This window comes from Cetorhinus maximus, chromosome 10 (assembly GCF_964194155.1).
Source record: "Cetorhinus maximus chromosome 10, sCetMax3.hap1.1, whole genome shotgun sequence".
Lineage (NCBI taxonomy): Eukaryota > Metazoa > Chordata > Chondrichthyes > Lamniformes > Cetorhinidae > Cetorhinus > Cetorhinus maximus.
This window is the reverse complement of record NC_135888.1, coordinates 62,877,913-62,901,584: the sequence shown is the minus strand read 5'-3', so window position 1 is coordinate 62,901,584 and position 23,672 is coordinate 62,877,913. Positions and strand designations below refer to the sequence as shown.

Sequence of the window (23,672 nt, the reverse complement as noted above, 5' to 3'; positions counted from 1 at the left end):
CAATCTCTTAGCCATGTGGCATTGTTTCATAGTTACATTAGTAGTTACATCAGCATCAAGTGCTCCTGGTATTAACCCTTTACTCTACAAATAATAATGTCAGAAATCACCAGTATTTTAGAGTTTGAGGTTGGGCATTACAAGGTCTTCCAGATTCTGTTGTGGTTTTCTCTGCCTACAAGAAGGGGATCCAACTGATCCTGAAAATTAGAGAGAATATCTCGCTGATTCCAGTTGCGATTAAAATGGTTCTTTGAACTGTCATGGCATACGTATTGGGTCTTTTGGAGGCCTCTGGAGAAATCAGAAAATTAATGCAGGGTTTGGGTTTGGGTTTGGATCCCTGTGGAAAAGGAAAATGGGACCGGTACTGGCTTTATATGTGATTGCAGCACCAGGAAGCTCAGGGGAATCTAGGCACAGTGCCAGCATTGATTTTTCATTTGTCTTTTGATTTTCATGTCATGTACATCCCTCATGTAAGCGGTTCCCAGACCCGCTCCCCTTCTGCAATGGTGCTTGGACTTTAGGATTTTATAGAGCACAAAATTGCACAGACACAGGGTTCGACTCAACTACAAATTTGCTGTTTATTATAAATAAACATCTTAACGCCCTAATACAAAACTCTAAGCTGCTTTAAATGATACAACACCTCAATTGGTTTGTTCAATTTAGATCCCTCCACGATTCTACCTCAGCTGCCAACCAAACACACATAGTCACCACGACTTATTAGGAAAAAACATTGGTTTTGCAAAGATTAAATGATTTTAGAATGTTATATGAGTGTGAGAATGTTATCAATATTGAATCAGATCCAACTCAGAAAGCAAATTCCCAACCATACTTAGTTCAGACCCAAACCCCCTAGACTTGGTCATTACCCTTAAGCTACTCTAACCTCTCAGCCCCAATCCTCAGATTTGCGGATTTGGCTGATAATTTACAATCCTCCACACGGTTAGTCCTTCCAGTGAGTACTGTTCCTTGCCCCCTTCCTCGACTGCATTGCCAAACCCTTCGCTCTTGTCCTTTTTATGATGATCCTTATTGAAATATCATGGACACATTTCCTGAGGCCATCCTGCTGGATGATTAGTGCTTAGCACCTTCTTTGATCCTTCAAGTCTGTTCCAGACAGACCTACTCAGTGCTGAACAAAAACAAAAATACCTGGAAGAACTCAGCAGGTCTGACAGCATCTGCAGAGAGGGATACAGTTGACGTTTCGAGTCCGTATGACCCTTCATCAGAACTAAGACATATAGAAATGAGATGAAATATAAGCTGGTAGAAGTGGGTCGGACAGGAGAGTTCGATTGGAGGCCAGTGATAGGTGGAGGCCAAGAAGAGATGTCATAGACAAAAGGACAAAGGGGTGTTGATGTTAGTGACATTATCTAAAGGATGTGCTAATGGAGACCATCAACACCCCTTTGTCCTTTTGTCTATGACATCTTTGGCCATCTCTTCTTGGCCTCCACCTATCACTGGCCCCCTATCGAACTCTCCTGTCCCACCCAATTCTACCAGCTTATATTTCATCTCATTTCTATATGTCTTAGTTCTGATGAAGGGTCATACGGACTCAAAACGTCAACTGTATCCCTCTCTGCAGATGCTGTCAGACCTGCTGAGTTTTTCCAGGTATTTTTGTTTTTGTTCTAGATTTCCAGCATCTGCAGTATTTTGCTTTTATTCTACTCCGTGCTGATGTTGTTTCCACAACTGAAAACAATGAATCCCACCAAGGTGAGGTATCCCTAGCTCCAAAGCTGTTCTTTATATGAAAGGTTTCTCTCCTTCCATGACAGGAGTGAACGGATGTTGTCTGGGGCCATTTGGTTATGACAATGGCCTCTTTCATTTCTTAATTAGATTACATGATGGTGGTTATCTTGCGTTCACTACTGTGATGATGTCTTAAATTCCAGTCCTTTTAATAGCATCAGTTCTGTTGTGATGTTGGAATGCCTGAGATTAACCCTGGCCCCACAATGTAGCCTGCTTCAGTGTGTTTTGTTTTGAGGCTGGGCTTTCATTCACAGTACTTGTGTCTGTGGGGGCTTTGATTCACAGTACTTGTGTCTGTGGGGGCTTTGGGGTTCTTCCAACACATTTTATACAGAATTACCTGGAAAAACTCAGCAGGTCTGGCAGCATCTCCGCCGATGCTGCCAGACCTGCTGAGTTTTTCCAGGTAATTCTGTTTTTGTTTTGGATTTCCAGCATCCACAGTAGTTTTTTAGTATTTTGTTTTTAACATTTTATACAGTCCAGTTGCAGGGGATTCCGATCCCACGCTCATTAGAAAATAGGCAACTATGAAGTAGACGGAAAGATCTTGGATTTTATCTGGGTAGTGCCCTCCAGTTCCAAAATGTTTGTAAGGGTAAGTAGAGAGTCTGAACATGCCTCTGTCGAAAGATCAGTGTGAGGCAAGGTTATCTAGCTTTTCCCACCTGCCTTCATGTTGTATATAAAAAGGTATTGGATGATTTTATCTATTCTGCACATCCTTGTGAGGGGAGGGGTATGAATTGGTCCTGAGGTAAATTGAAGAGGAGTTATCACTGTGGTTGCTTTTCTAGACTGACAGCCCCTTGGCTTCTCTCTTTGTCCTTTCAACAGCCTCTCCTAGTTTTCTACGTCAGAACAAAACAGCTTTTGTCCCTCTTTTTGGAACATACTTTTCCAAAGATTGTCCAAGTTGTTTGTGCTTTGTACAAAATGTGGTGTCTGGAGTATTATCCCAAAACTTTTTGGACCCAGTAAATGAAAACTAATTGCATTCTTCAAATGAAGCAGGATTTGAGATCCGAGATCATTGGTTCTAGACTGAGGGAGAACAACGAAAGTTGAAATTCAGAAGAGAGCGGGGGAGAAAATAGGACAGGGCAGAGAGAAAAAAGAGGGAAGAGGGCCCTTCATTTAACAGGAATACACTTTGGGGCATTAATAATTTCTACAAATTTTAATAATTGTACAAAAGCAAAGATTAAATGATTTTAGAATGTTGTGAGGATATGATCAATATTGAGTCAGATCCAACTCAGAAAGCAAATTGCCCCAACACCACAATCCTCTCTTTAATTGCCTCTGATAGGGCTTGATTTAGATTCCCACGGCAGCCATCACTGAGCCTGCTGGTTGTCCTAAGGGAGAGATGTGTGGTTTGTGCCAAAGCCTTCCGCTGCACCAGAGGGAAGTGAGATGTCACAAGAGAGTGGGAGGCCTGGCATCTAGGGCAGGCATAACCTCACATCATTAATGTCGACCTGGATTTAATGCTGGAGGCCATGGTGGAGAGGAAGGATGCCCTTTTCCCAGACGGTGCCAGGAGGAGGCCACCTCATTGTGCAGCAGGGGCATCATCTCCCTCTGCTTTCAATTCCTCCTCCTCTCTCACCTCCTGCTCCATCTCCAATGAGCTGTCTCCCTCCAAGTCCTCACCATTCTCTAGATCCACACCTCTCTGGAGGGAGGTGTTATGGAGAATGCAACAGACCACCACAATGATTGACATTCTTTCAGGAGGATATTGGAGTGCACTACCCAACTGGTCCAGGCACCAGAATTGCATCTTCAGAAAACTGATGGCCTTCTCAATGGTTGTCTTACTGAGCAAGTGGCATTGATTGTATTGTCTTAGCACCTTTGTCTGGGGCTCCTGTGGAGGGGGTAGTAGTCATGTTTTCAAGGGATATCTCTTGTCTCCTACAACCCATATACACATATTTTGGGGGTGGAGTGAAAATCTGAGACAATATGGACTGCCAGATAAGAAAACACACATGCGCAGATCAGTTGGATGTTGAGGGACTGGAAGCTCATCCTGTTGGCGGATTTTCATTGGCCAGTTTCTGGGTGCTTTGAAGGTCACATTGGCACAACTGATGATGTTTTGTGCGTGGGAAATCCAATGATAAAGGTGGAACCCAATGCCTTCTGCCCCTGCAAGACTGTGTCCATCAGCAGATGAGTGTGAGTCCAGCTCTGGCAAAGAGGGTATCAGTGAGCAGTGTTGCTCAGCCATTTTTGAAATGCTGACCCTTGGAAGGAGCCAGAAGTGAAGAATCTCAAGGCCATAGTGAGTTTGATGGCTACCAGCCAGGCATGGTAGGCAGTGTTGCGAGGTGTGCGGTCTTTGGCAAGAAGGGCAAGATGTTGGTGTCCATCTGCCTGGAGAATCGCAGTCTCCTGTGGCACTGGTTCTGGCTCATCTCCAGGTAGCTCCATCTTTGGTGGTAGCTCCTCTGTTGAGGGTATGGCCTTCCTCTGCTGTACTCTCCTGATGTCTAGGGTTCTGCCCTTCCAATGAAGGCAGTTGCCCTTCATTGCCACGAGGCCCAAAATCTGCCAGTCGTGCCCCCATTGCCAGCTGGAGGCTTCTTTCTGGGCAGATGCCCATCCTACTGTGATTGGCAGCCATACTCCCAGTTTTTTTGACTCTACAATGCCAGGAGGTTCCAGACCCTATCCAAAGCCTGAATGCTGACTCTCCCTGCCACCTGTGCAGCACCAATGGCACCCCCTTATGAAATTTCCTATCCTCCTATGCCCAGCTAACCATGTTATAGGGCTAGGGTGATGCCCTGGGACAGCTTTGACTGTCTCCCCACTGAGTACCCACCTTTTGTCAGCTGTTCTGGAAATGATAGCTTCTAAAATCTTTCCACAACTTTCAACATGCCACCCTCCCCTTTCTACAAGCCCTGAATAAGCTTTTAAAACAAGTTTAACTGGCTTGGTATGGAAGAAGAGCAGGATGCCTGCATTTGTGCAAAGATCAGTGCGGCTAATGCTTCATGAATGGACCCTTCACCAACAAGATGTGGCCAGTAAATATCGCTCACATAAATAGAGTATACCAAAAAGACCTGCATTTGTATAGAGCCTTTCATGACCTTGGGATGCCTCAAAGCACATCATAATCAATGAGGAACAAAAACAAAAATTGCTGGAAAAACTCAGCAGGTCTGACAGCATCTGTGGAAAGGAAGACAGACTTAACGTTTTGAGTCCGTATGACTCTTCATCAGAATTAAAGAGGAATAAGAAATGTGGTGAAATATAAGCTGTTTAAGGGGGGTGGGACAGGTGGAGCTAGATAGAGGGCCAGTGATAGGTGGAGGCAAAGGAGAGATTGCCAAAGATGTCATAAACAAAAGGACAAAGGGGTGTAGACAGTAGTGATATTAGCTAAAGGATGTGCTATTGGTGACATTAAGGGTAGAAAGCAGGATGAGCAAGAGACAGATGGCCCTAGTGGAGTTGGGTGGGGGGAAGGGATCGAAATAGGCTCAAAGGTGGAGAAAAAACAATGGATGGAAATAAATTTTTAAAATAATAGAAATAGGTGGGAAAAGAAAAAAATATATATTAAAAAAATAATAGTTATTAGAAAAAGGGGATCAAAAAGGGGGTGAGGATGGAGGAGAGAGTTCATGATCTGAAGTTGTTGAATGCAATGTTAAGGCTGGAAGGCTGTAAGGCTGTAAAGTGCCTAATTGGAAGATGAGGTGCTGCTCCTCCAATTTTCAATGTGTCAGCCACTAATTGACCCGGAGGCGAGTTTGACGTCCAGTTAGGGGCATTGGGTGTTGAAAGGAGGTGGGAGTTAGGCATGGAACGATAACTTAAAAAGTAAAAGCAGCCATGACTGAGTTTGTTGTTGCCCTTTCAAATGGATGAGCAGGGGGAGCAGAGGGCTGGTGGCAGTTTAAACAGCCCTACCCTGGCAGCCCCATGTTTTACTGATGCCTCCCTTGAAGCCCCAATCGAGGCTGTGGTAGACAGGAGAGCTGTACTCTTCCCTCCAACTGGAAGAAAATCTTCAGTGAGCCAGAGCAAGCAGACATGGAAACAGGTGGCCATGGCTGCCAACAGCCTCATGTCTCTCTCAAGAGTCCAAACACTCCTGAGAAAATCAAGCCTCTCGGCTCTAGTGATGGAAATTCTGAGCCACTGCTTGAACAAGAGAGCTTCATTCTCCCCTTTTATGTAATTTTTTTACACTACAGTCATAAGCACTAATGGCTCCCCACTATGTTCCTGACAGCTATGCTCAAACGTGTCCCTGATCCTACTGTGTTCCCTGCGCTGGCCATTTGAAAATTACTAGAATTTGCTCCCCATTGTCCTAATGAACTCTGCAATGAGCTCAAGGAGCAACTAATTGGAGGTGTACGAGTTGCTGGCTTCCCCCTCCCTTTGAAAATCTATGGCGTCGGGAACCATTGACGCCTACTCAGCGTGCGATTTTAAGGGCCTGTTCATTCCTGAGCTCATCTCCACATGCGATTGAAAATTCAGCCTATAATGTTCCAGATGTCAAACAGTTATCATGTAATTGCCTACAAAAAGCGAATACCCGTGCACCCACAAATACCCCCAACAACACCCTAGTCAAGGGAATCACTTTTGTTGCACCTGAGCAGGATCTATTTAAAATCTGTACAAATAACAGCTCAACTTAGTGGAAAACATCTAATTTAAAATGAGGGATTCTTCGCAAGATTCGGAGTATAATTAGTTAGGTTTTATTTATATTAGCATAATTCAAACAAGTGCAATTGAATCTGGTAAAATGTAATGGAGTCCTCAGTGTGATGCTAACAATAATAGGCAGTCAGCTGGTCCCAACGTGTCATGGATTTAGTCTCATTCTGAAAATGATGTGCACTGCCTCTTTAAATAAGCAAATAATATGAGGGATTTTGTACTGCCTTTTAACTAACCAAATCGCATGAAGGATTTACGTTGTCTCTTTAAATAAACACATTGTATGAAGGGTTTTGCAATGTCTCTTTAAGCAAGTGGTATGAGGGATTTTGCAATGTCTCTTTAAATAAGCAAATAGTATGAGGGATTTTGCAATGTCTCTTTAAATAAGCAAATAGTATGAGGGATTTTGCACACATGCCAACTTTGAATCCATGCAGTGAGCCGTTTCCTAACAGCGTCCTAAGCTTTTGGAAAGCCTTCACTGGCGTCTGCCTGGAGTGCATCACTTGTGACTTGGGCCTCTGAGCAGAATAGCATGTTATTGCCAACAATAAGATTTTATGAGAAAAACAGACGGGACAGATTGTAAATGTAATTGGCGCAATATAATTATATTTGTGAGCAAGAAAGTGACATGGAGAGATGGGTTTTTTAAAATCATAAATTAGTGGAAGTAACTGGAATTCGCCAACTCTGGGTTTGTTTCCTGGATACCACAAGCTGTTGCCTGATATATTCAACATTTATTAAATTGGCAAATTGTCCATTATCTTACCTCAGTAACTTGCCCTATATGGTAATTCTTACCCAAGCCATTGATGAAAAGTACCATATTAAGATACTAAGGCTCCTTCCCAGACAATACAGGGTAGGGTGATGGTGGGGGAGTGGGGTTGTGGTTGGGGAAGGGGATGGGGGAGAATTGGTGGACAAGACAATGCATATTATGATTTCCTTCCTTGTGATTGAAAGACAGAATAAGGTTTCAAAAGCTAAGACAGGTATGAAAATTAAGAGCAAGCAGAGAATTTGAACCCAATGACAGCACACTGAGGGGCTGATTCTCTTCTGCTTTGCATCTGAGGCACACTTATCTCCCAGCTTCAAGGCAAAAGAAAAAGTGGGGGGAAACAGCAATGCCAGGTTCCACCCTCTTTGTACTTCACATATACATCTGGAGGTTTCTCTGAGTGGGACTTTGGGCTTGAGGGCTTGAATCTGCTGCAGACACAGACATGTAAATAGTTAATGAGGCAACAGTGTCACCACAGCAACCACCTCATTTTCTTGGGCCTTCACTGAGCAGAGACTCAAACTAGCATTGCTCACACCAGTGGGCTTTTGTGTCTGTAACCAGCCCACTCAGACCAGATGACTGGAGAGGGGACAAAGAGCAAACACCTGGAGGCACCAGGAGCTGACTGCTGTTTCTGAAAGGCCCCGATGCTAACCAAATAATGGGCCAAATGTTTAAATGGCTACAGAGGTGGGGCGGGAGATGGATCAGCCCAGAATTTCCTGCCACCGGTGCTGGTTTGTCAGCATAGCCCAGGCCATTTTTTTAACATGCTGGTTCAGGGGCGCTGATCGCTACCCATCTGCAAGTGGCAGATAGCCAATTCTGCCTCTTATTAGGTCTATTAAGGGCACTGTGCAGCCGTCAAGTGGAATTTTAAGGCCAAATCCCAGCTGATGAATGGAGGCAGCCTCCTGGTGACAGAGCAGGATTTCTCCTCCTGCCATTTTTAAACACCCAAAACTGTGGCTGTGATTACAAGATGGCCACAGCTGCAGCCATGGGCCACACTTTGGCAGCCTTGTCGTCAGAATCCCTCCAATGTGTCAGTGCTGGAGGGCTTCCTATAGGCCCTCTAGCCTCGGAAGCCCACCTGCTATCCTCAGTTGGATTGCAAGTGCACTCTGGCCACTAATTGGCCTTGTCTTCAAAAATCGTGTTGGGCATCAGGCGTCAGGGGTCCCAACCCCAGAAGAAAAATCCAGGCCGTAATACACTGTCCCCCTTCTGCTGTTGGGACACAATTGGAGGTTTGTTGCTGTGTCAAGGCCTTTTAAATTACCTGAACACTCAAATACAGATGGGTTTGAATGCTGTTGGGTACACCTAGCCTGATTTGACTGCACTCTAAGCAGAGGAGATGGGAGTTGGTTGGGGTGGGTGGTGGATAGGAAAAGAGATATTTGACTAATAGGTTCTGATATTTACAGGGACTGGCAGGGAGGGAATGAGGAGGGGCAGGTGGGGAGTGGTGCAGTTTACCTGTTGGAGGACCTGTAGTGTGGGCTTCTCGCAGGTTCTACAAAGTTAATGGCAAGAATGCTTACCACTTCTTGAAATTGTTTCCTGGCCACAGCTAGACAGATTAGGAGGTTGGTTGGCTGTTGGGTGGGTAAGCCTGTTCCGCCAAGTTTCAACCAGGGAGCCTAGAGGAGGGAGGGAGAAATTGTGTATTAGGAAGGGTGGGGTGGACATCGATGGGGTGTGCGGTAGAAAAGTCAGGGCTCAGGTGGTTTGGGTGGGGAACATCGACTGGGGAGGAGGGGAGATATTCCCCATGGAGCAAGTGAGCAGGTCAGGAAACCCAGCTGGATAGTGTTAAAATTGGAACAGTAAAAAAATCTTTTAGGCTTGCAGCTTCATTAAAATATTTAAATAAGAGACCTGCCTCCTGAGTGCAGGTTGATCAACCACTCCTAGTCCTGCTTCAAAAGCTCAAAGCGGGAAGATTTGAAATAGGTTAGTCTTAAGTTTGATATTTTAAAAATTAGAGCTTTCCACCGATGCAAACCCATCTGTTTTTGTCATTAAAATTATTCCCATAGAGTCTCCAACAGGGATACTGAACTCATTTGAGTCTAAGTCTGGTGACCTTAGCTCGAGACTCTGGCTCTGGGACTGGCATTCCAAAATAAATACTAGTGACATTGCATCACCCAGTTCCAAGCAGTGCTGATATTTTACTATTGTCAGGAGTTTGCTAGCACCAAAATAAAGGAACAGTACAAAGGCAAAATACTTCAGATGCTGGAAATCCAAAATAAAAACAGAAAATGTGGGAAATACCCAGCAGGTCAGGCAGCATCTGTGGAGAGAAGCAGAGTTACCAGGCAGAATTTAATGCCCTCCCCTGTGGCAAGTTTGGCAGGGGCATTTAATCAGGCAGCAGGGTGGTTGGTGGGGACCTCACTGCCTCATTGGCAGGCACTCAGTGCCTGATTGAGGGAGCTGGTTTTGGGAAGTGGGAGTCTGTTAAGAGCCACTCTACTTCCCTTGCTGCCGACACCCTCCTCCTCAGTGACACTTCACTCCGTGATCCCTGTCTCACCATCACTCACCAGTGGCCTGGGATCTAGCGACAATCCTGGGCTTCGGGTGGGTGTTGTACTGGCAGCAGCCGCCACCTCCCCACTGGAGCTGCTGTTCAATAGAGCTGCCAGCCTCTGATTGGCTGGCAGATCTCAGTGGGTGGGACTCTGCCCCTGGCCTTGATCCTGTGGAAGGACCACTACTGTCCAGTTAAGTGCCTGAGTGACACATGATGCAGCAGGCCTTCCCAAAAAGAGACAACATGGGGCTCTTGCTGACTCTCCAGCTGGCGGGAGAGACACCCAGTGGCCTCTATTAAATCCAGCCCAGCATTTTGTTGACCCTTCATCATTGACCTGAAAAGTTAACCAAATTAAGGAGTTCCATATAAATTATTTGTTGGCTCTTTCCCACATACAACTTGCATGAAAGCCAGTACTACTCACAATGAAAATATAAACTTTTACCTTCGTCACTTGCCTTCTCTCACACTCCTGTCCAAGCTGCCTTACTCTCTCCTTCCTACATACCTAGTTCATATGTTATTCACATGTTCCTTTCGTTCATCTCCCCTGGCTCATCACTGTGCATGCCAAACAATTGGAAATTTAGGAGAAATTCACTTGGTAAGTGGTGCTATGCAACCTTATCTTGATCTCCCAAGCTACACAGGTAGTGGCCCGTAGCACTGCCTGTCCCCAGGGAATCAAGGTAAATCTGCCCCCCACCCCCCAGGGTTGATTAAAGTTGATTTGGACCTGTGAGGAAGCAGAGGGAAGCTCAGGGCAGTGATGATGATCAATCGAGAAGGTGGAGGTTCGCAATTTCCAGAAGTGAGAAGAGCAGATGTGTGGTCCAGACTTGATGACGTTTGTGGTTAGATGCAGATGCGATGATTTAAATAGGCCTGTTCTAGGATGGAATGTTTCACTAAGGAAAGTTACAGAAAAAAAAGGACTCGCATATGTCTAGCACCTTCCATAGCTTCAGAATCAAAGCATTTCACAACCAATTAGCTGCTTTTGAAATGTAGGAAATTTGGCAGTCAATTTATGCACAGCAAGACCTCACAATCAGCAATGTGATAATGATCAGGTAACCTGGTTTAGCTTTTAATGTGCATAAATATTGACCAGGACACCAGGGAGGACTTCCCTGTTCTGTGAGAGTAGGCAGTATTAATGGTACATTAATTACATTGTCAGAATACACAGGTGAAAGGCATTGTTTAATAACAGTCCTGTGGGTGTACCTATACCACATGGACTGCAGCAGTTCAAGGCGGCTCCCCACCACCTTCTCAATGGCAATTAGGGATGGGCAATAAGTGCTCGCCTAGCCAGCGATGCCCACATCCTGTGAATGAATTTTTTAAAACAATAATATTCTCATAAACAAGGGATAGCTGGGACGCTGGGTGTGTTGGGGGGAGAGCTGTGAGACTGAACAAAGCCAATAAACACTCTCTATTAAGAAAAACTCTTGAGTCTTGGTCTCAGCTTCAACAACCCGCTTGGATTCTGTTAACAGGCAGGGCCTCAGTTTAACATCTTACCTGAAAGGCAACACAAGCATTCCGCCACTACTGACATTTGTTATTGTCCTGAGCGCTACCCTGAATTTTGTGTTCAAACCCACGGAGTGGAATATGAACGCATAACCTCCTTTCTCTGATGGAAGAGCTACCACAGAGCCACGGCTGATGATAGATTCAGTGATACAAATGGACATTTTTCTGGAGCACGAATGTTACATTGTTGCACAGAGAAAGTGGGGCTAAGGGCAGCTGTAAAACAACTTCTTGGGTTTTATCACCATTTCATGTTCCTAAAATACTATATTCTAAAACCAGCATTGTAGCTCCCTTCAACTCGTTCTCAAACCCTAATGAACAGCATATCCCTCCGTAACTTCAAACTTTGTTAGATGACTACATTTCAAAGTAAACTTTGTTGATGATGAGAATATTATGATCGTTATTTTTTAAAAAAAGGAATGTGCAGCTTTTGTTCTAATTAAAAGCAATATGTTTAAACTAAGGAACGGGATTTTGATGGGTGTGTAATAGTGATTCATTGTCACTGGAAAGCAGTGTTTGATGCTTTGGGGTATTGCTAACTTCACTCAGTCCTATCCAGCTCTACCTGTCCCCCCCACTTAAACCAGCTTATATTTAATCTCTTTTCTATTTTTCCTTAGTTCTGATGAAGAGTCATTTGGACTCGAAACATTAACTGTATCCCTCTCCGCAGATGCTGTCAGACCTGCTGAGTTTTTCCAGATATTTTTATTTTTGTTTTTGTTCACTCAGTGTGTATTTGGTTTTTCAGAGAATACGAGATCTGGAGGATAAAACTGATGTTCAGAAACGGCAAATCAAAGATCTAGAGGAAAAGGTGAGTTTTGTCAGTCCCCCGCCCACAGTCGGCGTTTTTCTTACCCAAAGAGAGACACTTATACACCGATGGGCTAATTTGTACACCCCGCATATCAGGAATTCAGTCGGTGAATGCAGTGAGCCCTGCTGGGTATTTCGATCATTATCAACAGAGAATCCTATGGGGCCTGCTGACCTCTGCATCTGAATTCATGATACATGCTCCTTACATCCAATATTCTGTGCTCAGTTACCCTTCAGATGTGCAAGAATTGGAGAAACACACTTTAATAGCAACGGGAAGCACAACATCAGTTGCAAGGAGTAAAACAGAACCAAGGAAAGGTGTGATAATGCATACCTCTTTAACAGTATGAAAATGTGCATTCTAACTATCTAACTTTAGTATCTTTGATTAGTCTCCCCAACAACTGTTAAATTGTGTTATAATATTCCTTGAATATTTAATCTAACTGCAGAAAGGAAAGCACGCAGTGTTTGTGAGTGAGAATAACGTCATAACGTGCAGTGTGTTTGTACCATTATTCCACACATGCTGCTCACATCAAAACACTACTTGTTCTAAACATTTTGCTCTTCTTCTGTCTTTCCATTTTCTTTTCCGTTTGCAGTTTCTGTTTTTATTTTTGTTTTTCTCCCTTGCCTTTATCCTTTGGCCTTGATGTCAATGAGACTTCCTAATGAAGGTAAGTGACTCTACGATAAGTCTTTCTGTTGATATTGGATGGATGAACTGAATCAGACAGTTTAATTTTACATTTTTGTGCTCCCTGCGTTCATCCCTTCAGACCTCACAATCCCTATTCAGGTAGATAGGCAGGCTATGAGTTCCTTGGGCTTTTCACAATGCTATGATCCACCTTGTTAAAAGGGGCTTGAGAAGGATCTGACTAAGCAACCTTTAATTCCTTGTGGTGGAGGACATCATGCTCTCTGCTTGCTATCTATACTTGGCAGCATAGAGGAGGCCCACAAGCAACCACAAAAGTCCAAAACGCCGACACCCTATATTGGCAATTGCAATGGAGGCTTGACTAAAATCATCATTATCAATACAGTCACATTTTGTGAACCTGCAGGAAAGTTCATCTAAATAGTAATACCGTTTTGGTTGAGTTCTTCAAAAAACACATGGTTAATTAACAGGTTAGTAACAGAATTTAAGGCTTGAGATAACACTTGATGGAAATAGTAGAATTCAAGAACACAGTGCTTTCTGGGACATTGGGAATGTAACTGGAAAATTAAAGCAGCCAACCAGGGTTTAGGTCACCACGAAGGTTCTGAACATTCTTGAGCTTTTTTCAGTTTCCTCGGGGAGTTCAGAGCGATTTTGCAGACCTTTCCCTTGGGAGACTAAACTGATAGGTCTGAGTCCATAATGAAATTGAATTCATCGTCTGTACATGATACAGGCTGAAGCCAGATGGCCTATTCTTATTCCACAATTTCTATGATTCCTAAGTTATAGAATCCATCCTTGGAACTGACCTTTTTGAAATACCCGAGTTGTGTAAAATACTAATCAAGTAGATACAAAAATATATTTTCTACCTGCATACTGGACTACCAGCTTCTGGTTCTGAAGTGCCTAGGCAGAGACTTGAGAACCAAGACACCTTTTGACACATGTTGCTAGGGTCAGTAAAAATAAAAGTGTTGAAATGAAACCATATTCAATATCTGCTTGTTTGCAATTCAAAACAAATTCAGTGAGCATTCAGCTGTCTAAAGAGAACATTTTCTTTATTCCTTAATATTAGTAATCAAATAAAGGTACAATGGGCCTGAGTGGTATTGTTTTTATCCAATGTTCCTGTGCCATTCTGTCCTGAAGAAGTTCCTTCACTGGGAATGGTTCATGGACAGTACCTCAGCCAAGAGGCCATTTTTCATGTGTGACCTTTGACTGGTGTTGGACTGGCAGGTTATCTGACTGCGAAGTTTATCAAAGCTGAAGATGACTGCCCCTCACCAGAGTTTCAGTAGGTTGTTGGAATAGTGGTGTTCCAGTTGCTGTGAAGTGATGAGAGGTGGGAGGTCTGAGGATTTTCCCTTCCATGACTGTGGCACTGTGGTCAATTGTTTCCGGTCTGACCTCCAGCTGAGATCAGCTAATTTAATACAGACCAGAGATAAAGTTTAGTTCCTTCATGGTCCATATGGCTTGGTGTCAAATATTTTACCTCTAAGTCATTGGAATGTCTTTCTGGAGGTGGGGGTTGTGGTATTTGTGATAATAGGATTCTAGTTATGTGGAAAGGATATATTTTTTCAATGTTCTTTGTGTAATTAAATAAAAACTTACCACCAGAGCTCTTTTGATCCTTTGCTGTCTTTTCTTGCTCATATTTTAAATGACGGACGATAAAGATAACTTAGGATTTTTGGCTAAATGGCATAGACCATTTCTTAATATTCTGTTGCCCTTGTGTAAATTGAAATCTAACTTGAGTTTAGCTGTCACAAGATGGACAGTTTACTGTAAGCTGCAGTCAACTTTAGACAAAGACAGTTGTTGAGCAGAATGATAGCCCAACAAAGCTTTTATTTTCTTTATTCTATCATGGGATGTTGGTGTCACTGGCAAGGCTGACATTTATTGCCCATCCCTAATTGCCCTTGAACTGAGTGGCTTGTCCTGCAAAGCCATTTCAGAGGGCATTTGGGAGTCAAGCTACATTGCTGTAGGCCTGGAGTCACACGGGATTGTAGATTTCCTTCCCTAAAAGACATTTGTGAACTGGATGGGTTTTTACAACAATCAGTGATAGCTGCCATGGTCACCATTACTGAGACTTGCTTTATATTCCAGATTTATTAGCTGCCTTTAAATCCCACCAGTTGCGGTGGTTGGATTTGAACTCATGTCCCTAGATCATTAGCCTGGACCTCTGGATTGCTAGTCCAGTGACATTACCACTACACCATCTTCTCACCCTAAAAGCTTAATATAGGAAATAAGAATTGTCCCTCTCTACATTGAACAGTGTTCATGTGGAGGATGGAGAATCTCCTAGGGACGCATTTTCTTACACCAGTCAGCTAATTTTACAAATGCATTCATTCCATGTGGCACTTTGCCTGTGGAGAGCAGACAGGAATTAGGGAGAATCTTTGTGCAAATTTTATCACTGGATATTTTGCTCTTCACTGGAAGATATTGGCGAATTATACAGCTGATTAGTGCATCTGTACTCAACTGGATTGTCCAGAATACCACCAAGGTGATGAGATTGCTGGTGTAGCGAAGAAGTTATTTCCAATGTACATATTCATTGTAATGCCAGGGAAAATTAAGCTGCCACTTTTTCTGCCAGCTTGGGCTGAATTTTAACATTTTAAAAAAAAAGGATGGATTTGAGTCACATGGCAGGTTAAAGTCTCAGATATCTGCTTCCCAGCCCAAACTTGCCTCCATCTCATTCATTTCCAGTTTAATGTGAGGACTGAAGGTGTGTGGGTGCCTATACTGATCCAAGGTAGTGAGCCTCATTGTCATTTGGCTTTTGAACTTTAATTGTTGTCAGCTGGCTTTCCAAGGTATTGCAATCTGAACATGGCCTCCTTCCTCAAGGCAAGGACTTGGTGGATTTAGGAGATAAGGCCTTCAGCTTGCTGGATCCAGGTGTGGCCTGAGGTACACCTGTGATCAAAGCAACCTCCTCCCACCCTCCCAGCAAAAAAACCTCCCAACCAGGCCTCAGTTCCCCATTACCACCAGCAGGTGCTGATTTCACCCTGCTACCCCCCCCGCCCCACATCCCCTCCAACAAACCCAAGGCCTCTGATTCCCCTCCACCTAAGTCCTTCAATCTCTCTGCTCTCCTCAATGGCACCCAATCTGCTCCCTCAGATCGCGGAGACCCCCTCTCTCTTCCCTGCTAGACCCAAATTTCAGGTACAGCTGTCACTCAGCCTGGGCCACCGGGTGGGGTCCCAATCACTGATATCATTAACATGCCGTGGAGATTTAATGAATGACGGGTTCCCTCCAAATTTGTGACCAACCTGCTCCCTTTGAGTCAGGGCAGTAAAAATTCTGCCCCTTATGTCAAGTTGAACTGGCAGAATCCCTTTCCTAGTCCACACCCTCTTCAGTCTCAATCCATTCCCCATGGGGGTTTTCCACAAGTGAGAACATTGATGGGTTGGGTGGAGAATTTGCTCACAAGATGCAACCAGTACCTTGTGCGCCTTTTCTTATCCTTATTTCACAATGAAATTAACAGGACATGAAGCTTGATGCATCTTCAAAGAATCTTATAACAAAATCCTCTGACTTTATTGACTTGACTGATCAATATTAGTTGCTTATCTTTTGTCCCACTCTTGTAATGTTTTCCTAGACATTGGAGCTAACAGCCTGGAGTTTCAGGTCTGGAATCCACATCCAGTCATTATCGGGCAATTTCCAAACTCCGAATAATTCAAATTGGTTAATACCTCAGATATACTTGACAAAATTCAGACCTTTTAGGATCAGTGTAGTTTTGCCCTTCCACAAATATAACCATTCAAGTCACCATTTTGCCTCTTGCAACTTAAGTGCTGCAGCCATTACAGCAGGTTTCCAATAAGCAACCTCCTTTTTCCGAGAATAGTAAGGAACGCCCAATTCGCAGAACTTTATTCTCTGCTCATAATTAATCCAGCTCATGTTTCTTGTTTCCATAACCTGTTACCTCTGAATTGAGAGTGGTCTGTAGGACAACTGTTATCCTGTTCTCCAGCAATCTAGTAGGGAGGTGGTATGTGGCCACTTGACCGAAATCTATTCTTCTAATCTCTGATAGCCTGGTGGAGAGGTGTTGTGATAGGTATGGATTTAACTCAGCATGGGTAAGTAAACATTCGGTGCTGCTGGTTGTTTGGAGGGTGTAAATGGTCTTGTGACATGTCGACAGCTGCTTGATTGAGAGGTTACCACCTGATTCCTGGTAGTTTAAAGGTGAAGATATGGCCAGTTAGTCATTTGCCTGGCAAAAAGTCAAAATAGGAACTTTTCTTATACATGGCTCTTACTATACTTGAATCTTATATGTACAGTTTCATTGTCACTTAGGATCATTGGTACAAATGGCTATCATTTTGACTGGTCTATCCCATGACTTCAACTTTGAGCTTCTCTGTATTATTCGGCATTCATTCGGCAAATTCAGCATAGCTAAACCAGGCCCCAGAGCTGAATTTTCACCAAGCCGGGATAACTCGGGAACCCTTTAAAAATGGCAGGCGGCTCCCAATTCTGGGATTTCTGACCCCGTTCCTGGGCTGTCTGATTTTCAGGACTCCCCTTAAAGGGTGCCATCTGGTTTGGGTTGTGAGCCCACACCTGGCATTCCTGATCTGGTCTGCTCCATTGTGGGGATTGACATGTCCTTCCCCTCCATAATTTTCATTGTGTTGGGCCAAGGTATTTAAAGAATTGTGATCCATAGCCTTTCGGAGGACTCATGAACCCTAGTCTGCATGAGGGAACCTTTTAAAAGGTTGGTTCAAAAGGTCCTTCTTATGCCCCATATGCCAAGCAATGCCCCTCCACCTACCTCGCATGGCCCCTCATACCTCCTATGCCAATCTATGGTATGTCCATGCCCATATACACTGTATAGAACCAATGAACCCTGTAATGACAGTAGATGTGTAAAAAAAAAAGCTTAAAAAAAAGTAATTCATTCGTAACTTTCCACTATGTTAAAAGTTATTTCACCACAAGGTAATAAAAGTGTCAATCATCGAGACCCTTTAAAGTAATGATAGCACAAACCACAATCCCTTGAAACCACTTACATTGTGAAACATTGTAAAATTGACTGCAGAGATCAGAGAGCCAGAGCTGTCAATCAAGCAATTTCTTGTCTGGGGAGCAGCTGTTTCAACAAGAGTAATGGATGCCTGGGCTCTTAGCTAATGCTTTGCAGTGAAATGACTTTTTTTAACACAGCGGAAAGTTATGAATGAATTACATTTTTAAAAGTTTTTTTTAACACATCCTACTGTAACTGTAGGGTTCATTGGTTCTATACAGTTTATAGTGGGTCAATGAGCATGGAAGTGCCATAGCTTGGCATTGGGGTATGAGGGATCATGGGGATTGGTGGGGAGCATAGCATAGTTTGCAATGGGGTGTGTGGGGGACAAGGCTTGGCATTGATGATATGAGGACCATGGATGCTGGGCAAGGGGGGCATGAGGTGGTATGGATGGGACATGGGGAATGTGTGTGAGGGATAAGGGCTGGAGGGCCTGTGTATTTTTATTTTAACTGGGACAAAGTCCTACCGCATCTAGGCGAACCTTTTAAACGGCCCGCCCCTATACCCGGCAACCCCTGTGGCTGCCTCCGGCCTCTTTCTTTCATTGGCTGGCCCGATTCTAGCTCACATTGCACCCCACCTCCGTCACCTCCTGGCAATGAAGATCCTGCCTTTTTGGGCATTTTCTCCCGAGGTGGGTGGATAAGCATGCTGAGGAATTTTTCCAACTCACGCTGCTTGCCTCAGTGATGAAAATTCAGGCCCTAAAGTCTGGATGAACTCATCTTTATCCCCTATCTATCTGCAGACTTACCCTTGTCTATAACTGACATCTCAGGCCTGGATTATCTCATCATGTGATTGGAATTTACTTCCATATTGCAGAATAAAGCTGAAGTTAAAAATCTAAAGAGTAGAAATAAGGGCCATGGGTGTAAAATTTGTGATAAGAGAGCTTAATGGTGGCTTTGTGGCTGGCATGTTCTCATTGAAGTTTTCCAAATAGCATCATTACAAGTCATCCATTTTGCATTTTGCAGGGTGCTGAATGGTTAAAATGCTTCCAGGTCAGTGAAGAGTTGATCTTGAATCATCCTATAGCTGACACTAACGGAAGTGAAGGAAAGCAGCCAAGATTATGCCTGAAGTCATCTGCCTTCTTTGCCAGAACCACTACCCAAGATTTATTTTGCTCGACTCTCCCTACTGAAGAAAGTTGCAAGCTACAGTACCTGCTGAATTTAACTGCAACTGCATCGCAAATGAAGAGTATTTTGAAGCAAAATAATACCACATTAATGGCAATGATACACTAAAAGAAGTGTCTTAGACATAGAACCAAAGTGAAGAAAAGCAGCTTATCCCTGCTGTGCAGGGGAACATTAAGATATCAAACTATCACTGCATTCAGGACTAAAGGGTGGAAAAATCACAAAGGGGAATAACTTATGATTACAAATTTGTAATCAGATTTCTCAGCGGAAAAACCTACTAGCAGTGATGAAGAGCAGAACTGAAACCATACAGGGTTAAACAACATCGTATAGATTTACAGGGATTCTATTTATTTCTTCAGCAATGGTATCACTGTTGAAGGCATTTCTTGACCATGGAAAATGTAATACCTGTTTAGAAAGAAAGGAAGACTGCGTGAAACTTGGGGATTAAACCTCTGAGGAGAAGCTAATCGTTCATCAGGAGAAGCATGCCTGAAGACTCAGACGTTGAGGAGCTGTGTTAACATTTGTGTGGACGTTGTGTAAGTTTATGATGATTCAAGATCTGTCAATCTAAGTACTTCTCTCATAGCTGTGAATATATTAACTCATTCATCATTACTTGTTACCAACTCTCAAACAAAGTTGGGCCTGACAGCCAAACTGACTATCCATGGTAAAATAGTGCAGTATGCTTTTCATTAATTACAGTGGGCTTAAAAGGTAAGTTGCCAAGGTCCTCATGGTTTTCTTCCAGTTGAGTTGCTTCCTTTCCCATATTTCTGAAGAATATATGTTTACACTGCAGACAACTTTCTGCATCACTGTCATGGTTAGCGGAGAGCATACGTATCACCTACAGCTACCTCTGCTGTTGTGTAAACTTGTTTAGAATTGCACATGAAGAGCTTACAATTGGGTGAAAAGTAAATTAATTCTACTTTGATCTTCCAACACATTCTCCGATTCATCAGTTTTTTTTCTCTCTCATAATCTATGATCCCTACTAATTTAGGCTACTTGATTTGCTGCAGTTTCGGTTTTACATTTCTTATAGTGTGGAAAAAATATCTAGTTCAGGAAGCAGAGATCCTGAGTAAATGCCACTCATGGATATTTTGTCATAAGGGTGGCATTTGCACATGAATTGAACAGTTCGATAAGGTATAATTTCTGGATGTTGGGAAGAAAAGCTGTCATAATAACCAAGGTGGCTTGAGCATGTGGAGAACGGGATATTAAGAACAGGTGAATGACAGAAGAAAACCATAGAAATGGTTAAAGTTATACTTAATTGAAGGAAGAAAGTGTAGTGCAATGAAAGAAATGACTTTGTCACTAATTTATTTGAGAGCTTTCATGAGGGCACAGTAATTGTGGAAATGAAAGGCATGCTTTATAGAGCAGTCCTGGACCCTATTGATAGAGGAAGCCTCCTTTCTCTCTGGATCTGTTTATTGAACTGAGCTCCTCTTCATTTAGAGATTTTCTTTCTTGAGTCTTGTTTTCTTGGTGCTTATTGTATTTCTAATCTCCTTCCAGCCTGCTTTGATTTGCTTTTGTATTTTCTGTTTTATTATCTTACTAAGGGCTGTTGACTACAACTAGTTCAGTTAATAGTGAACTAGGCCTTAAATCAAAGTATTTCTTGAGCACAACAAGATTGAATTGCTTGAAATGGGAGTGAAACACTTGGTACAGACCTTGACTATGCTTAAGTGCATGCCCAGACTCTGAGAACTGCCTGGGGTTAAGCAACCAATTGTAACTTACTCATCAACACCACCATATCTAAATCCTTGTGATGGTAGAGAGTTCCACTGTAGCCTCCTGGCATTGGGAAAGAAAAAAAATAAGGCTACTCAGGTCTGAAAATTTACATTAGCATGCAAAGGTTAAATTTAAAAAAAAATCTCTACTTTTGTCCCCAGACAACTTCAAGATATATAATGATAAGCAATGCCATAGATGGTCCCAGATTCCCAGCTGACTAAATCTCTTGGTGGTGGCAATACCAGAGCATCCATATTCCTGCAGTAACAGAACTTTAGAGTATACCGTCTGTCTGTTCTCAAGTTGCCAGAGAAGGTGTGAGAAGGCTGACATAACTTTGATCAACAATCTTGCTAGTGTAGAGGACGGCAACAGTTCATTTGCTAGTATTTTGCTCATAAAACAGTATATAGCCCATGCAATGTGCATCAGTATTGTGAAAGGAAAAATCAAGCGTGACCGTATATTTGCACTCTAGCAGAAAGGTGGAGAGGGGGACTGTTCCTACACCATAGTTTGCACAAAATGGTTCCGCACAAAACCAGTGTAAAGAAAAACTTACATTTATATAAACCTTTGCCAAAGTGCTTTATAACTGTTGGAATACTTTTGAAGTGTGGTCACTGTTGTGATGTAGAGAAACATGGCAGCCAATTTGCACACCGCAAGATCTCACAAACAGCAGTGAGATAATAACCAGATAACCTCTTTTAGTGTTGTTGCTTGAGGGATAAATATTGGCCAGGATGTTGGGGAGATCTTGCTTTCTTTTCTTTGAATAGTACAATATTCTCCTGAGAAGGCAGATGGGGTCTTGGTTAATGTTTCATCTAATAGATGGCACCTTTACAGTACAGCACTTTCTGGTGATGTCAGGACATTATTTGATGAAGAACGGGGGAGTTCTTCTGACATGCTGACCAACATTTGTCCCTCAACCAATATCTAGGGCAGACCATCTGGCCATTATCTCATCGCTGCCTGTGGGAGCATGTTCTGTGCAAATTGGTTGCTGTGTTTTCAGTATTACAACAGTGAATCCACTTCACTAAGTATTTCATTGGTTGGAAATTGCATTGGCACATCCTGAGGTTGTGAAAGGTGCTACAAAAATGGAAGTTCTTTCTATTACAAGTAACCCTGCATCAGTTTTATTTTCTATGGTGGCTGGTGCACTGCTTAAATATTTTAATTTTGGAATTGATAGTTTTACTGTACAATGTCAATAGAAAAAGGATACCTGAGATGAAGCAAAAAGGCTGAATGCATGAGAGATACAATTAAAGAAGTTGTTTTAATTTTGTACAACTGATGGCAGCCAATAGCAACATACCTGATGATCCAGGATATTATTCGAAGAAGAAAAGCGCAGAATAAATATCATCAGGACATTAAAAGAATTGCATGTTTTTCATTTTTTTGAATATTTTCATTTATTAATAATAAAAAATATTGGAGATGAGAAAATAGGCCCCTTGACTAGATGGTGTGGTTAGAGGCAGGATGGTATCTGATGCAACCTCCAGGAGCCTCCAGCCAAGGTTTGCAACCTTAGATGAACTGCATGAGGAATAAATGGTAGAAAACTTGAAAAGAAAGGAAGTTTTAGATTTCTTCCTTCAAATGTCTCACTGCCACACCTTGGAGTTAAATCTCAGCCCCAAAAACTGTTAGCAATTGAATCTGAGCCTTCAGACTTTGTTACTGCCCTTCCTCCCCACAACAGGTACTTCCAGTAATGAATGAGTTAATACATTCAGCAGGAGTTGGGTGAATGATGAAAACTTGAATTAAGACATTATTTTGCAAAACTCAATTAAGTAATTAAAATGATAGCTTGCAGAAACTCTACCACAGATCTCTTGAATAATATCCGAGGGGTCTGCGATCAGATGTAACAAAATGTATTAATGTGTAGAGGAATATTAATGCCATGTTATGTTTATGAACGGTTATTTTTTTAATTTATTATCAGGACACTATTTAAACAAGTATTTAGTTGGAGTTTGTATAAAGAAATAAATGAGTTTTTCCTATAATCTTGTATTAATCTGTCTCTTTCTTTCCTTTGACCCTATCCTGTTTCCTGTGAGTGTCCTGTGTATTCACAATCCTCCACAGATTTACCTGTAGGAACGGGATTGTGAATACTTAATCAGAGCACTCTCTCAGTGAATAAGGTAACTAAGTAGCTTGGTAGGTAAGGTTCAGCGGACAGAAACGTCCACATTCAAATCTTGGTCTGAGCTGAGTTAGTTAGTTACTCACATCCAAGGGAGTTAGTGAAGTTCCACAATTGGCTCCTGAGGTCGTGAAGGTACAGAAAAGTAGAGTTAGGAATTCCACTGCTCATTGCTATCCAGAAAGGCAGTCCAAATGTGGAGTAGATGTTGGGTAAGAGAAGGGAATAGGCTGGGCTGTCATTCCTTCTACAGTTGAATATATCTTAAATGGTGCACATGGCCTCAGGCCACATCATGTACCACTGTATGGCAACAAGCATTGGTGCCTTTGGGGAGAAAACTGCCCCTAAAAATAACCTGATTGCATGAAACAATAATTGCATAATTTACCACTGCTCACAGAAGCCAAACTTAAAAGAACATGTACAAAGTTGCTGTTACGTTTTGTTTATGGTTGTTAATATAAGGACTGGAGTGAGGATTTTACTGCAGTTATGTATAATAGGT

At 42.7% G+C, this 23,672-nt stretch overlaps 1 protein-coding gene across 1 annotated transcript in view; it reads left to right on the top strand.

Moving 5' to 3' along the window:
- Nucleotides 1-23,015, top strand: part of LOC144685729 (janus kinase and microtubule-interacting protein 2-like) — a 286,964-nt gene extending 263,949 nt beyond the window's left edge. Inside the window, exons 22-23 of the mRNA XM_078550555.1 lie at nucleotides 12,166-12,231; nucleotides 19,033-23,015. Of these exons, the coding sequence (XP_078406681.1) occupies nucleotides 12,166-12,231; nucleotides 19,033-19,308 (342 nt within the window). The 3' untranslated portion in view covers nucleotides 19,309-23,015. The remainder of the gene's footprint in view (nucleotides 1-12,165; nucleotides 12,232-19,032) is intronic.
- The last annotated feature ends 657 nt before the right edge of the window (nucleotides 23,016-23,672 follow it).